The sequence below is a fragment of the Micromesistius poutassou genome (genome assembly GCF_964030765.1).
Source record: "Micromesistius poutassou genome assembly, chromosome: 14".
In the NCBI taxonomy this organism is placed as follows: Eukaryota; Metazoa; Chordata; class Actinopteri; order Gadiformes; family Gadidae; genus Micromesistius; species Micromesistius poutassou.
In genome coordinates this window covers 5,129,263-5,146,287 of record NC_140284.1, presented here as the reverse complement: position 1 = coordinate 5,146,287, position 17,025 = coordinate 5,129,263, and the positions used below count along the sequence as shown (strand labels likewise).

The following is a 17,025-nucleotide window of genomic DNA, read 5'->3' as shown; positions in this document are numbered from 1 at the left end:
TTCGGCGTTTAGCATACTTAATGCAGTAGGTAAGAACTTCGGTAAATCTGAATTATAAAAAAAACACCAAAGCCTAAATGTTGCTGGTTTGCAATGGCATTTTGCAGCGTAAAGCTATTTCCGTCGCAACATTGATTTAATCATGGTACAACTTGTATATAAGAAAGACAAGACAGAACATAATGAAGAGTTCTTTTATTATTGTAACAAAAACATGATTGGAATTATTTACAATTGACTGACACAAATCAAAAACATGAATGAGGCAACCTTACAGCACTTCTGGGGTGAAAAGGACGTTACATACTATAAAGCACTTTTAATTTTAATTTTCATATTTCCCCAGGATGTCTGCGTCACGGAACAGGAAATAGTCCTGCAAGAAAAATATTAAAAAGTTGTATTACATTTTGACGAGATACATTAATCACATAATATGAAATATAAATAACGTTGCAATGGTATACCTTGTCGTCCAGAAGGACTTTGGTACCCCCGTACTCTGGAAGGAGGACCGAATCTCCAACCTTCACGCACACTGGCTGCAAAGCTCCGCTCTGAAGGATACAAATAATTAACAGCTAGAGTATATCTACTTCTGCATAACTTCAAGACGACTTTGTTTTCTTCAAACATGAGGATGTACCTTATTGATAGAGCCCGGCCCCACTGCGACCACTGTAGCCTGCAGCACCTTGCCTTGGGACTTCTCGGGTAACATGATGCCCCCTTTGCTCATAGTCTCTGCTGCCAGGCGTTCAACCAACACCCGGTCGAACATGGGGAGGAATTTTCTGAAAGCCTGGAGAAGAGAGAAATAAAAAGGGGGAGGGGGCCCATAAATTAATTTCTTAACTGTACATTAACGGAGAGGGACACTACATATATTCCACCGAAAAAGGTTATAGCCAAGTGTGAACACTAGGGGTCGCCCTTGATTCATTGAATAACCTTGCGTAAAAGAAAAAAGGAAGCCATGAATCGTGGTCAGGTTTTTCAACATGTGTTCATAAGTCTTCGAGTAATCGTCCAACAAATAAATACATTCAGATTAACGTTACACACATACACTTCCTTGGATTGTACAATTGTGTTAGTACTATTAGGATTGCGATTAAGTTCATACAAAACATCTCTAACAATCTTCACCCACCCAGGGCTGTCAAATACTTTCCACCGATGATCGAATATGGGTGATGAATAAACAGGACAATCTTATCAAGTCTTGCACAGCCAAGCCAGGATTTTGTGAATAAGCTTTTGGATACAGACAGCCCTCTGTTAATCCACTAGGGGAATTAGGTTAATCAGTGTGGTAGTTTGAAAGAGGATGGTGTGTCAAGACAGGGGTTAAAGCAAGATCAAATGTCAATCTAAGGAACCTAATTTAGGGTAGCATCAAAACCATTAGCATCATTCACAAAGAAGTTGTGTGCCACTGATGATGGTATGTTAGCATATATTTACAGTATACCATCTTATTAAATACTAATATGAGTGCAGTCAAGGTCTTTTGAGATTTAGAACACCAGCTGCAGCCAGTCAGACACTGTTGAATCCTGGGATGTACAGCATGACCTTGTGTGTGAAGGTTGTTGAAGAATTGAGGGGGAGGTAGAAGGCCATCCTGGTTCCAGCCAGTTGAATGTCCCAGAGGAGATAAATTAGCAGGGGAGGGAGGTCATGTGAGAATGTTTACCCATTCACAGAAGGACAAAGACTGATAACCTACTGATAAACCAGGGTAATTATTCCAAAAGGGCTAGGATTTTGGGGGGAAACAAGAACTCTCCCAGTTTCTACAGAAGTACGTTAGTAACCTTGACAGTTCTGAAAGAGGTCCACATAATGTGATGGCATTCATGTCCTGCTTGTTAAGTGCCTTGCAAAACAAGTGACAACGTTGCTTGCCAACATTCAATAAATGGCATTTAAGGAAAAATACATTTTAACCCCTGAAGAGTGGGCGTCTGTCCAAGCACTATTTTTTAAACATGTTTGGATATGTTTAAGATGTAAAAATATTTTTTAATGAAAAAATAGCCTAGTCCTTATTAACATGATGCAATACCACTTCATTATTTGTAAAAAAAAAAAAATAGACAAGTCACGCACTTTAAAAAGGTTTGCGTCATTAGCAAGCGCCAACATACTAATATGAAATAAAACGTGTAGTGACGGTCAACTACTCGCACATAAATACCCTTCGACCGAGAAAATCCCCAGCTTGATCAACTCGAGGTTGTTTGGGCCCACCTCGTTTCATTCATTCCTTCCTTCTTTCTTTCTTTCTTCCCAGAGTCAATGAGAGTCATGTCATTATTGCAAAAACGAATGTTACTAAACACATATGTTAGCACACATTTAACAAAACACATGCTTGGTTAGATGGCATGCAGGTAGTTTGTCATGATACGGTGATGTAAGGTAAGGTTACTTCACATTGCACTCATAGTGATCGCACGCCGTTAACTACTACGTCAACGTGGGTTTAACTGGCATGTCAACTGGCTATGTATTCAATGCGATCGGTTAGACGTAAATACTGAAATGAGTGTTTCTTATTGTATTCATCTTCATCCCAGCTTGACCTTGTCCATGGATCAAAGTTGAACACCGGCTAACACATAGTTAGCTAGCTGCTACCAGTACTAGAGCCAGGTCAGATGAATAATCTCACTAATACCACCAATCAAACTGATAGTTACAATTTGTCAAAGCACATTGTCAGATTTCCTCGCAATAACCTTACCATTTTATGTAAGTGGACTTGGGCTGCTGTACCCCGATTTCTTCGTGAGCGTTGATGTGACACACTGAGGCTGATCCACGTGAGGAAGTATCCAGAAGGATCCGCGCATGCGCACTCACGCCCTTCATTTGATAGACGACCCGATGCTAGAATATTCCAACCGCAGAGGCCACCACACAATTGGAAATGTTTGCAATTAAAGAACAGATGTATTAATTTATCATAGGGATTGATGTATGACATATAAATACAATTCATGTGTCGATTTTTGGCATTTGCAATAACCCTCCAAATTGCACAACGTCAACTTTGACCTATACTTTTGCTCCAATGGCATGCAGGCTAATTCTAGAAACCCTAGCCCCGGAACGAGCATTTACAAATAAAAACCGTTGCATAAACCAAAAAAAATACGTTTTGGTTCCCATAGTATTGATAGAATATAATATAAATATACTATTTATGTCTTCATGCACTGAAAACAGTGGCGTTCCTGAACAAAAGCAAACCCAACCAAAAGCAGGTAACGTATTTAGTTATATGTATGCATAGTTGGGGGCGGGCTTGAAAGTCACCCGGATGTGATAGACCATGTGCACTTCTGTCTCTGTGAAGCTCAGTTACGCTGCACTGCTGTCCTCTCTTTATCACGTTATATCATTCCGTGCTGTAGACCTGTGACAACAGCCACCACCAATTTACAAGTAAGTACTTTGATTTCATACATATCGTTTAACTTATTTTGGCTCATGGTGCCTTACAAGCGCTATTTGCCATATACCTTAATTTGGTGTCTTTGGTGCCGTACGATTTTCGGGGCGATTTCAAAGCTTAATGGCTAACGTAAGGATAGTTTTGGCTAGCTGTCTTTGATTACTCAACAGAAAGGACACCCAGTCTACAAATGGCTTAGTAGTTCCGGTCATTATCCAGCCTGCTGTGCAACATTATCGTGTACATGGTTAGATGTTTCCGCTAAGTGTTGGGCGCTGACATTGAATGAACCCAACATTAGAAATGACGTGCGCCACAAGGTTTTCTGTTCGATCTAGTCGCAACCGTGGCTTTTTACTTCACGCACGATGGCAACTGTAATCCAGATTACATGTCCGTTCCGTTTTGAGTAAGGTGTGCGAGGTGAGCAGAATGTTGAGGTGTTAGCAGAATGTTCTAGTAGCTGATCTTCAGCCATTCATCAAGGATGGGGAGGTACTTGCACACATGCTGTTCGTGTATGACCTTGTGACGCGTGACCTGAGCAGCACACGTGGGTGGGCAATCCGGAACCGGCTACCATCTGTTTCAAATTGAAACTGTATTTATATTGAAGTATGTGCAGGTCACGACCATACCAGTCCTTTTAAAAGCAAATGATCCCCATTGAGCTAGGGTCGTGATTCTCATGCAATGACATTGCATCAGCATTCGATGGTATTGCTTAGTGGCTCGGTTTTTGTCGTTCATTATTTAGGATGTGAGCAAAGGTCAGTGGTGGTCCGCGATACTTTCGGACACGTCTATAGTCAGGGTGTGTCAAGAAAAAATATATGCATAAAATGTTTCAATCTGATGTATCTTATTGGGCCAATGCATCCATTATGGATGCAATCCTTGCATTGAAATTACAATAAACTTTTTGTTTAGCAATGTAGGCTTATGCTTACGTCGCATATAATAAAGTGTAGGCTGTATGTACGGAAATGTATATGGCTCCATTAAATGAAACCCATGCTATTCTAATTTAATTTACATTGGGTAATTGTTGCACAATTCTAATTTAATTACTTGAAGTTTCCGCAGTTCCATTGACCACCACTAAAGGCAGTGTTGATGCTCTCAATGAGCTCATAAAATAAAAACTTCTGACTTTGATTAACTAATAAGATTGAACTCTTTAAATCGTGCCCATTGCCCAGCACAAGATTGTTATTCAATAATTAAAGCAACCTGTTATTACCGGAGGCCTATCTAATGCACTGAATCTTTGTTGCTCCCACAGATATGTTCCGTCTAGCCACAGTCATGAGACAGGTGAGGCCAGTGTCAAGGGCTCTGGCGCCCCACCTCACACGGGCCTATGCCAAGGATGTGAAGTTCGGAGCTGATGCCCGTGCCCTCATGCTGAAGGGAGTGGATCTGCTGGCTGATGCAGTAGCCGTGACTATGGGCCCTAAGGTAATGCATCAGATGTGATTGTTCAATAATCTACCAATTTGGTTAAATATTTATTTTAGATGGTTTACAGATTTCAATCCTCCTCCTCCTCCTATAATTTGTATATTTATATATATATTTTTTATATTCAAATTCTTCTGCACTATGCAGTTGTATCGCAGTTAAAACTCCAGTATAACTGAATCCTTTAAATACATAGGGTATTTGAGGGCTGTTGAGTATTCCATCACTCATTTTACCGGTTTGACTATTATACGAATAGGGCACATATTTGCATCTCGGCAGATTAAATAGTTTTAAATGTTCTTGAAGACGGGTGTGTCGTGACAAAAGGCAGGTTGTTTTCACATGCGGGTTGGCCAAGACATTCCAAAAGTAATTTCAGCGTGCGAATAGTATAAATAGTTTTTTCAAATTATTAAGATTCCCGTAATTCGTTCCAGCACAACCCTAACATGTTCCCAGTTGTCTCATTTTGAAGTACACTTTGGCACTCATCCATTCGTCCGTCTCCCATCGCAGGGCCGCACAGTGATCATCGAGCAGAGCTGGGGCAGCCCCAAGGTCACCAAGGACGGAGTGACCGTGGCCAAGAGCATCGACCTCAAGGACCGCTACCAGAACATCGGCGCCAAGCTGGTGCAGGATGTGGCCAACAACACCAACGAGGAGGCGGGCGACGGCACCACCACCGCCACGGTGTTGGCACGCGCCATCGCCAAGGAGGGCTTCGACTCCATCAGCAAGGGGGCCAACCCCGTGGAGATCCGCCGCGGCGTCATGAACGCCGTCGACGTGGTCATGGCAGAGCTGAAGAGGCTCTCCAAGCCCGTCACCACCCCTGAGGAGATCGCACAGGTACACTACATTCACCGTTTGTACCAGTCCTGTAGTTTATTTTATACTTGCTGACTTGCCACGTCACATTCATGTGCTTTTGTCTGGATTTAAATAGCTCTGACAATGCTCTTTTTCTTCTAGGTTGCCACAATTTCAGCCAATGGAGATGAGGAGATTGGAAGCATTATTTCCAACGCCATGAAAAAAGTGGGCCGCAAGGGAGTCATCACCGTGAAGGTAAGAACCACGGTGCCATACCTCCTTGATGAATTGGTTTTATCAGGCTGACGCAGCCTTCTGCCATGTCATAATTTGGTGCCTTTTTGTAAACCAGGATGGCAAGACTCTGCACGACGAGCTGGAGATAATTGAGGGTCTGAAGTTTGACCGTGGCTACATTTCTCCCTACTTCATCAACACCGCTAAAGGTAATGTGTGTCCAAGTTGGCTTCAAAAACATTCAGCTGGAATAATAACCTTCCTGTTTATGTTATCTTTTGTTACATGAGTAACCCTCCCTGCTCTCCCCTTCCCCTCCAGGCCAGAAGTGTGAGTTCCAGGACGCCTACCTGCTGCTCAGCATGAAGAAGATCTCCACCGTCCAGAGTATTGTTCCTGCCCTGGAGATTGCCAACCAGCAGCGCAAGCCTTTGGTCATTGTGGCTGAGGATGTGGATGGAGAGGCCCTCAGTACTCTGGTTCTCAACAGGTAGGGTTTCTTTTGCCCCTTTTTTAAAATTCTGATTGTATTAATCTTGGGGCTTGAACCTATTGGCCATCATGCATTCACAATATATTTGGTAAATCAATCAATAGTCATTGTCACAGTGGCGTGCCAGGGACTTGATTAAATCTTTTCCTAATGCATGCAATTCTTATCAATGTTTTGATATTTCGTGTTCTCATTGAACTAACTGGTTGTCATGGGATTGTATCAGTTTATTCACACAATGTCAATGATTTACCTTTTCTTAAGCCTTAATCTTGAACGTGTAATGAGTTACCTTAAAATTAGATTATTGACTTCAATACAAGCTTCTAACTATCGGTTAGGGTTAGAAAGCTTTGTAACATGTTGTTTGTGTTTTGAAGTAAGTAGTTTGACGCTTTGACTATCAAGTTTGAGCTAATGCCCTTGTATATTTCAGACTCAAGGTTGGCCTCCAGGTTGTTGCTGTTAAGGCTCCAGGCTTTGGGGATAACAGGAAGAATCAGTTGATGGATATGGCCGTCGCCACTGGTGGCACTGTAAGTATGCTCTCCCTGACTTGGAGTGCCCTCGCTTTTATTCAAGATACCGTCATGCTGTGTGTCTTACTTGGGTTTCCTGTCCTTCGCAGGTGTTCGGTGACGACGCCGTGGGCCTGGCTCTAGAAGACATCCAGGCTCATGACTTCGGCAGGATCGGCGAGGTGCAGGTGACCAAAGACGACACCATGCTGCTGAAGGGCGGCGGCAGCGCGGAGGCCGTGGAGAAGCGTGCCGCCGAGATCATCGAGCAGCTGGATGAATGCACCAGTGACTACGAGAAGGAGAAGCTCAACGAGAGGCTGGCCAAGCTCTCTGACGGCGTGGCCGTCCTTAAGGTGAGGACTTTGGCGCTTCTTCCTTTTACTTTATCAGTATAGCATCTTAGTTCAAAGATGCAATTGGGTTTTATAAGGGTTAAATGCCAGTCAAACCCCAATGCCTATTGTAGATTGATTTGCATTGGATGACTTCCTTCACCAACACAAATGTTGACGCAACACTCGTCCTCTTGTTGAATTGAATTGAAAATACTGGGTTTAAGTTAAACCTTTTTTAAGTAATTGTATTCTCCCATGACAGATCGGAGGAACAAGCGACGTGGAGGTGAATGAGAAGAAGGACCGCGTGACAGACGCTCTGAACGCCACCCGGGCCGCCGTGGAGGAGGGCATCGTGCCCGGCGGCGGCTGTGCCCTGCTGCGCTGCATCCCTGCCCTGGACGCCATGAAGCCCGTCAACGCCGACCAGAAGATCGGTGAGCAGACGTCGCAAAAACAAGAAAGCACCATGGACTGTAGACTGTGGAAATCGTTTTTTGGAGGTCTCTGTCATGCTTTGTTTTTGTGAACACTGGAAAAAGAACCACACTTTCCATTGCAGGTATCGACATCATCAGGCGGGCGCTCCGTATCCCGTCCATGACCATCGCCAAGAACGCCGGTGTGGATGGCTCCCTCGTGGTGGAGAAGATCCTGCAGGGAGGAGCCGAGCTGGGCTACGACGCGATGAAGGGAGAGTTTGTCAACATGGTGGAGCAGGGCATCATCGACCCCACCAAGGTACGGTGGTGATTCGTGCTGCCCCCACATAGTGTGTGTGTGTGTGTGTGTATAGACATAGAGCCTACGGTATTCATTTGCATGCAACTCTGCTGCCCCTCTGTGCCTTACTTGGGGATGAGTTATTCAAGCGGTTTACTCTGTCTCCCCCTGCAGGTGGTGAGGACGGCTCTTATGGACGCTGCGGGCGTTGCTTCCCTGCTGTCCACCGCTGAGTGCGTTGTCACGGAGATCCCCAAGGATGAGAAGGAGATGCCCGGTGGCGGAGGAATGGGTGGAATGGGCGGCATGGGTGGCATGGGAGGAATGGGTGGCATGGGTTTCTAAGCCGGCACAATAAACCAAGATAAAAGACTTCTGGGCAGAGTGGTGCTAGGGAGAGAAGAGCCTTCCAGCCACCGCGCTCCCTCCCATCACCACCACGGCCTGCCCATACTGACTTGCCATCAAGTTTTGTTGGGGCTGCAAATGGTTGGTTGAACCCCACTGCGCACATCCGCCTACCACCCCTCTCATTCCTCCCTCCCTCCCTTACTGGTTCCCAGAAGAAAGCCTCGCCCCACCCAGCACCACTGCGTCCTCCTCGCCTTGCCTAACCCATACACATAATAAAGCTCCTTATCCATGGACTGGGGGGCAGAGGACTAGCCAGTGGCGAACATGTCCCCGTTTACACCCTCCAGCGCTGTCCAAGAAATCATTACAAAAGAGTACAATAAATGTATATGTAGGTGAAGCTGTAAAATGATATATGGGAGAAGAAGCTAATGTACATCTTTATTTTATTACTCTTGCAAGAAATAATCTCAAAGATTATTACTGTCAAGTGTGATGAATACTAAAAACAAACTATCTCTGTATTAATGTAAAATGTTGATGGAGAAAATCGAGCCTAGCCAAGATTGTTTCCCGTCAAATATATTTTTGTTCAGTTTTGTCCGTTTTATACATGTCCTGGGTTCGTATATGGCTTAAAAACTCAACTAAGCTGAGCCAATTAAACCAATGTTCTCTGGCATATGAGCATTTACAGACATTTATTGTGATGCTGGGTCAATACTTCTGATCATCTGATCGGTTACAGATCAGGTTTGTATATGACCATTGTAGTTGGACAGAAGTGCCTCGTTTAGAAATGTAAAACAGCAAGGTTCCGAGAAGTCTGATGTGGCCATCTTAAGTCAGCCACAATACATTTCTGTTTACGCCTTTTGCTCAAATCCCATCCTTAACATCATGAGAGAACGCATGGGCAGCTGAGTTTTAATTTTATTTTGCAGATGATAGTCTTCTGGGTAGGACTGGCTGGGCTGGGTAACCTGGTGGTGCTCGAGTTGAAAATGTGTTTTGGACCATGTCGCAGGTCTGAAAAAATGTTTTCCTGTTCTCTTGCTGTCAAACATCCACCTTACTGACTCTTTGGTCCTCCCTCATCAGTGTGATCCAGCAATGCTAATTGGATGCCACTAAACGACAAACAAGCCCAAATAATGTTACTTTTACAACCTATAGGGGTGGTACGTCTGTAGAACATTATTCCATTGCAGTTCAGCAAGCAGTTGTCTTTCAGTTTCTGTTTTGTACTATGTAGTCCATAATTACCGGTGATTTGTTTTTTTTTATTTAATAAAAACAATTATATTGACATGTTTCCAAGATGGTCTTACAAAATACTTTGTAAATAAACTTGCTTTTTGGCAAGTATGAAGTTAGGTAATTGACTAGATTTTTCTCCTTCAACCAGCTATACAACACAGGCTAAATGAGTGCACATTTCTAGATTAACCCAACTTCACAACATTCTGTATTTCATAACAGCAGTATCATTCATTAGATTTGCTGGATATATGTGAAGATCTTTATTTAGGTGGCAATCTTGCCAATTCTCCCAGTTTAATGAAAAAAGGAAATTAAATGTATTCCTAATATATTAAGTGTAAGTTTTTTGTGTTTACCATTTTAGAGTACATATTCAATGAAAACAATAACTAATTTGTTAACGGGAAGTTCTTTAGCACATCTTTCAAAAGTATATTTTACCATAGAAAGTTAAAAGTAAACATATTTGGAGGTGGTGAATGGAAAGGCATAAAGGCATGCATTTCCAACTTGACCTTTGCATTGCTGTCAAAGCAGCGATCCTAACTCATGTCTTTGGGGGTCTATTCTTACTTTTCACGTGAGGAGTCTATTCGTGGTACAACCCCAAGTCCCTGACCTGGGTTAAATAGAATGGATTGACTCCGCAACGCACAAAGGCACGAAAGAACAGCAAGGAAAGCAGGGTTTTTCTATAAAAAATAGTTTTATCATGCAGTCAGTAGATGTAGCCAATCCAATACAATTCTGATTACACAAAAATAAGCTCAGATAAACAATCTCCAAACATAAAAGAAACTAAAGAATATATCCTACATAGTTTAGCAGTACAATATATACATTTCTCTTGCATCTTGATATTGGTATATACATTTCACTTACAACTCTTACCATACCAATAAATACGTTAAAATGAATATATTAAAACAAATGTTCAAAATACAAAACTATCGTGCCACTGATCGAGTGGCACCAGAATAGGTTGGGTTTGAATGTTGGAATTGTCAGTGGGTTGCAGGGAATCAGATCCCTCCCTGAAACACAGCCCTCTGACTGGCATGACCAGATGTGAGTCCAGGTGTCCCAGGTCACTGTCTAGCCAGTTTGGGTCCATTTTGTTTTAAGACGGTTGATATTATTGCTCACTATATGATCATTTTGAAAGCCATTATTGCACATTATCAAAAATAAACACTGTGTGATATAAATGGTCATCCAGCGTTGCACACAGTCAGAATGATCAAAGAGCAAAGTGTCATACTGCCATCGTTTTGAAGAGAGCACCTTTATAAATATAAACTCATAGTCTGAGTGTGCAAATCTGGCCAGTCTGGCAGTACTGGCAATACAACAATAGCATGTTGTCATTTTTCTTTAGGGGTGAAAAACGAAGGAAATCCAACCACATAATGTAACAACAAGCTTTTCTAACACAGTAAAAGAACAGCCGTGAAAGGTTCTTGATTTTTCCCATTGGCACTAACCCTGTGTTGACTTTGGTTTGTGGGGCTAGTTATATATAAATACACACACACACACACACACACACACACACACACACACACACACAGGGACAGGGACACACACACAGGGACTGTGTGTGTGCGTGTGCGTGTGTGTGCGTGTGCGTCTGTGTGTATGCATTAGTGTGTGTGTGTGGACCCCTGCTACGTGTGGTGGACCTCGTGGAACATGAGCTCGCGAGGGATGCGGGTCTCGGCGCCGTGCAGCGAGCAGGCGCGGCGCTCGAAGGCCGACACCATCTGCTTCACCACCTCGTCGAAGAACACGTGGGCCAGCTGGGAGTGGAGCAGGGAGCGGAACTCAAAGGAGATCTGGGAGGAGGAGAGTGGGGGGTGGGGGGGAAGAATATCGCTTCATGTTAGGATCAGGATTCTTATCTTCCGCAAGAATTGTATCGCCAGGTTGAGCCAAAAATCGATTCCTTTTTTACAGTTAATTTATTTGAGCAGAAGCACATTTACGCTACTGTCCTACAGAGGGCGCTGTAGTGTGTTTTGTCAGTTCAGTCAATTCACATCGACTACCGGTTTGTTCTGTTCCGCCAGGTTCATTTAAAAATAAGAACCACAAAAGATAAAATCACACAAAGAATATATTGAGAAAGCCATATTTACAGAATCGCAATACATATCGGCACTCAAAAAAACGTTAACGATAACGATAACGATAACTACTTACGCCAAAGTCAACGGTGCAGGTGCGTGGGTAACCAGGGAGGCCAGGACTGAAGCGCCACACCGTCTCCAAGTGGTTGAACAGCTTAGCCTCTGAACAGGAGGCCTGGAAAGCAACCAACCGTGTAGTTAAAGTCTCTGGTTGAATAGAGGTCAATTTGACCACTAGTCAAACTAGTGAATGTTGCCATTTAATGATTTAATGAACTTGTTCCAAACCCTGTTTCGGCAGGGTTTGGAACAAGTTCATGGGATGTAGGAGAAGTTGCTGATGTCCGGCCTTATCACAAAGTAAAAGCTATTGAAGCTATGGTAGGCCATTTATTTATTTTGATCATATTTGTTGAAATTCTCTTTTGCATCCTGACAGTAATCAATAAATAATATGCTCTGACAAAATAAAGCAAAGCAATCTAGTATCTGTGGCTGTAGTAGGCCTAAAATAAATTGTATTCGACCCAAATGAAATGATTCGATGGCCTACCTGGCTACCTACATACCCAGCCACCTGTGCGCACTCTGCCCGTGGACTCATTGCACATGACCAGTCTTCAACAAATCTACGCAAAGGTACTGCTAAAGCTAGCGAGCTAGTGACAGGTTTAAGGGGAGTGGCTTTGGCGGAAGGCCTGAAGGGAAGGATTGGATTTTTCAGTTGGATACTTTCAAAATCCAGTTTACTCTGGCTGAATTCTCCAAAAGCCAGTTTGTACTACACAGCTTGTACTACACACCACCTACTGGTAGCTTCGACCTTGGAACCAATAGTTCTGGCTCAAGAATGTTAAGAGGTGGCTAGAGGACTAGCTACAGGAAACTATTATTATATAACTTTGTATTGTTTTCCAGTTTGTACATTTGTAAGTTTTGCCCCTGAAATTTGTTTGAATAACTATAAACCACATGTTTGATAGAAGGGTGCAGACTAGCACAACGTAAACAAATGAAAAATGGGGACCATCAGAACTTTCGACTCAATCAACAGCACAGCACAGACTTTCCGTTCATTGGTTGAGCAGTTGAACCTCACCTTGACCAGGTGGGGGCGCACGGAGGTGACCAAGGAGGTGTAGTGCTCCACCACAGGGGGGAAGCCCACTGTCAGCTTGGCCTTGCAGAAGCCCGCTCTCTTGAACACAACGTCAGACTTCTTGCACCAGGGCACAAAGTGGCGGTAGTCCTCGACCCCGGCCACCACGCCGTACATCTCCTGCATGGAAAACCTGGTGGGGTCGGTGGTATGTTTAATTACACCGCACAGCAGCCAAAGGCACTCTTAGTGTCTTTTAATAGGCATGGATGTCATGGAAAGAGGTCCTGTACCAAGACCATGACCGGGTCCTATCTGCGTTAAGTGGGTTGTTGAGTTAAAGGTACGAAGGAAGAATACAGAAAGATGGAGAGAGAAACGGTCTAGGGGAACGTGCCTAGGAAGAATAGCAACGATGGAGGCCTCATTCAAGAATACCTCCCTGCCTTGTGTTGCATAACTTTCTGTCTCATGCTCTGGGAACTGAGCCAGTGCTCCCTGGTGCTATTTATAAAGCCAGATTCAGTGAATATGACCTTTCCTGAGACACACAGAATCACTACGTACGTCATGGATGCCAATATATGGAATGCCAGAATGCCTTTCATTCATGCACTAAATAACTAAGTTTGCATGTAGGAAAGACTAATAAATGAATGAACCCGGTTTATGGAATCTCTGGGATACTACCAGTACAATTTTTATATTCTGAAACATCGATCCAATTGTTAGAATGTATTAATATTTCAACTGTAGCCATGAGATAAAAAAAGTTAATCTGGGTTATATAACATTAAGTACACCAACTAGCCATTTCTACAATACTAGCATATTGATAGATAGACGTAGATACACTTCATTGATCCGCCTCTGGAAATTCATACGAGAACATGCATGCATGCACACACACAGCAGCTCACCCAATGATGCGCCTCTCAGAGTACTCCCTCTTCTTGGAGAAGGGCCCAGCGAGGTTGAAGAAACTGCGGGTGGGCACCGGCATGACGTGCCCTGGCATGGTGGACAGCGCCATTACGCGCCCTGGCATAGTGGGGCACTGCAGCTGGGGAGTGCGCGCCATCAGAATCCCACATGATGACAGGTGTCTGTTCACAAAGCAATTATAAAACCGACAGGAAGTCAATTACAGAACATACAGGTATCCTCAGTATTAGCCAGCATGCCAGTATCACCTGCAACCAGTCTATCCATGTTGGTCTCGGGGGTGTGTATTGTTAGATATTTGGAATACAAAAAAAAAATATTACTAAGAGGTTTGGCGTTTTTGAAAGCACAATGAGGGTGCGGACATTGTGGGGTTGTTGGTGAAGTCTTTGCAGGTGTTTTCAGTATCAACAAGTACAATCCTCCATAATGAAAAACATCAGTCACTGTTCTGGAATGACCTCCTCCTACTTGTGCCAAGGACCTGAATACACCTGTCAATATCCAAACAATGCATAGCAATAACCCACATAGTCCACATTATCAAACATTTTAATTGGTCTTGTCACCGCAAATCTTGCCAACGCGATGAGACAGAGCCAACAGAGACGAGCAAATACACGTCACCAGCATGGAACCAGGCCAAGTGGCACCAGGGTCATGTACCAAATAGCTGTAGTTGCAAAGCTGAGTCAAGTCTACGTCATAAGTTGCACAGGAGTTTTCTCTGTACTGGCCCAGGGGGCTGAAAGCTGCAGATCAAGGTTAATGATTTGCATTTCAACACAGTACTACCGGGCATTATTGGAAAAGGCTTCCAAAAACTACGAAATGTAATGTACAAACTCCAGTGTGCCTCTGTGTCTCCTCTGCCAGAGGTCATCACAACAATACCACTATTAAGTACACATGATTCTCTATTAATAACATTTACCTTTCTATTCCTGAGTCAGTTCAATTCTGATTTCACTGAAGTAAATAAGAAATATGATCACTTGCCGGATACTTTACATAGAAGTAGCTACTGTATGTGTAACAAATTTAAACAATAATTGTGCTCTTCTCAAAATATGATGTTGCATTTGGCACGTCTTACGCTCGTGTTCGTTCAGTGTCCTCAACTTGGTGACCTGTGTGAGCTTCGAGTCCGGGGAGGAAGGGGCTGGCAATATTATGAATTTGGACTGCGATAACCACTTTTAACGCTCTGCATCAATGTTAAATATTTGTCCTTTAAAATAACAGTTTTTAAGAGATGTTAAGGGTCAAAAGTACTTTGAGATTGGAGGAAGGATTTATATCACCAGTATCCAGTCTGCTAAAGAAGAAATAGCCAAAAACCCTGCCATACCCACTTGAATAAGTTGAAGTAGCAGTCACAATTTAGGGATCTGTCTGAGTGAGACTTAACTTATACACAATCACAATGTATGGCAGTTACCACCAGTTGACACGCACACACACACACACACACACACACACACACACACACACACACACACACACACACACACACACACACACACAGCCTTGATGTTTCAAGTCCAATGACAAGGGACAATATCAATCGTATCTTAAACCTGTATACCCAGGGCACTAATTACATGCTACTGCGTGCAGCTCGCTCCAGAGATAGCTCTTTACTATGAAGTGAAATGTGACAGTCAGAAACATATCTGCCTTGGCCTCAACGAGCCCGGACATGTGCATAGGAGGTTATTGGGAACATAAATGCTGGTATTTCTGGGAATGAAGGCTTCTTAACAATGGGTTACCTTTCAACATGTTAGGATGGATTTCAGTTTGATCACGGTGTAGTAATAACAGAGTAATAACAACAGACACTTGACATCTCATAGATGTTCTAATTGTGATAAGCCTACATTATCCTAACGCATCTGATGTCGTACTAATTTACATTTTATATGATGTTGTGCCGAAGCTTTGACCAGTTCAACCATAATATAATTAAGAGCCAAAAACACAATAACATTTGTAGTTGAGTAGTAAAGTAAAGTTACAGAACACTATATTACAGTACAGTACACAAAAGTTTCGAAAACTCTCACATTTTAACGTTACAAGACAAATATAGTAATCCCAGGGGTTTTGTCACCTCTGTCATTTTGTTCTATGTATTATTTGAATTGACTTCTTGTTGTCGCTCATCAAAAAGCTCACAAAAGAAGCGCAGTTTTCTTGTGCATTTTGCAAGTTCTCGAAACTCAGCAGATACTCAACACCTATAAATTGTGATTTTTTTTTCTACATCTCCCATTTAGAAACCGTCAACCGTAGTTTGTCAATAATCTCAGAATAAAAAAATCACCTGGTCTGTGTCTCCCGGGCAGCTGTGGACTGTTTCTGTTTTAAACACTCGGCAACTCTGAGCAGGCTTCTGTTACCCCTCGCCATCTTCCCTTCTTTGCGGTCTATTCCCTCTCGTCTGCTTAGTAGACAAGCTGCCTGTTTACCCCGCCTTCTTCTCAGACTTAGCATTCATTGGTTGATCGATTTAATTGAGGGTCGCCATTGGCTTATTTGTCCATCCATTTCTATTGACGTCATATGTCCACCGTGCACGGACGTGCACACGCTTAGTGTCACGAGATGTTCGTTTTAGTCGGCGACCTGTATAACCTTTATACCTCACGTATACCTCAATGCACTTTCTATTCTCTAAAACTTATTGGAGTTGTTTTTTTCTACCGCTAGTGCAAGTATACAAAGTATCCTAAATTACTTAATTTACCATAGATTCTTCAACCATCCTTTTTCCACCCGGCTAAGTAAGGGCCAGTGATACTCATGTTTCATGACACTGTTTACTTAATGGCATTAATTCAATATATATCGATAAAGGGGATACCTTCCAAATACATATGTACTTTGAGACAATTCACATTTCAAAGTTACCTTTCATGAATAGTCTGACTAAATATGATTCCTTTGTTGGCCAACAACGTTTGGATAATTGTCTAACAAACGTTAGTCTTTAGTCTTATCTCTGGATTATTTAATCGATCCCATCACATAAAAACGCACACCAAAAGAACATCAAAGTTATATAAAATATTGATAGATGTATTGTTTACATTGTATCAATGACAATGAACTAGACCTGACCTGACCCAATGAACCTAATGACTCAGGGACACCTCATATTAAGCTATATTA

General features: G+C 42.8%; 3 protein-coding genes across 3 annotated transcripts; 1 reads left to right on the top strand and 2 right to left on the bottom strand.

The window, feature by feature from the left end:
* Nucleotides 1-180: 180 nt before the first annotated feature.
* Nucleotides 181-2,896, bottom strand: hspe1 (heat shock 10 protein 1). Its single transcript, XM_084478436.1, has 4 exons — nucleotides 2,753-2,896; nucleotides 647-802; nucleotides 468-557; nucleotides 181-376 (listed from the first exon to the last, which is right to left on the bottom strand). Exons 1-4 carry the CDS (start codon nucleotides 2,753-2,755, stop codon nucleotides 326-328), a joined length of 300 nt encoding a protein of 99 aa, XP_084334562.1. The 5' UTR covers nucleotides 2,756-2,896; the 3' UTR covers nucleotides 181-325.
* Nucleotides 2,897-3,357: 461 nt separating this feature from the next.
* hspd1 (heat shock 60 protein 1) lies at nucleotides 3,358-9,721 on the top strand. The gene is made up of 11 exons (XM_084478483.1): nucleotides 3,358-3,456; nucleotides 4,752-4,927; nucleotides 5,450-5,785; nucleotides 5,909-6,004; nucleotides 6,102-6,195; nucleotides 6,308-6,476; nucleotides 6,916-7,015; nucleotides 7,108-7,353; nucleotides 7,598-7,772; nucleotides 7,898-8,076; nucleotides 8,233-9,721. The coding sequence occupies exons 2-11, from the start codon at nucleotides 4,754-4,756 to the stop codon at nucleotides 8,401-8,403; spliced, it is 1,740 nt and encodes a 579-aa protein (XP_084334609.1). The 5' UTR covers nucleotides 3,358-3,456; nucleotides 4,752-4,753; the 3' UTR covers nucleotides 8,404-9,721.
* Nucleotides 9,722-10,345: 624 nt separating this feature from the next.
* On the bottom strand, nucleotides 10,346-16,284 carry coq10b (coenzyme Q10B). The gene is made up of 5 exons (XM_084478815.1): nucleotides 16,178-16,284; nucleotides 13,824-14,009; nucleotides 12,904-13,096; nucleotides 11,878-11,979; nucleotides 10,346-11,510 (listed from the first exon to the last, which is right to left on the bottom strand). Exons 1-5 carry the CDS (start codon nucleotides 16,261-16,263, stop codon nucleotides 11,343-11,345), a joined length of 735 nt encoding a protein of 244 aa, XP_084334941.1. The 5' UTR covers nucleotides 16,264-16,284; the 3' UTR covers nucleotides 10,346-11,342.
* Nucleotides 16,285-17,025: the final 741 nt, after the last annotated feature.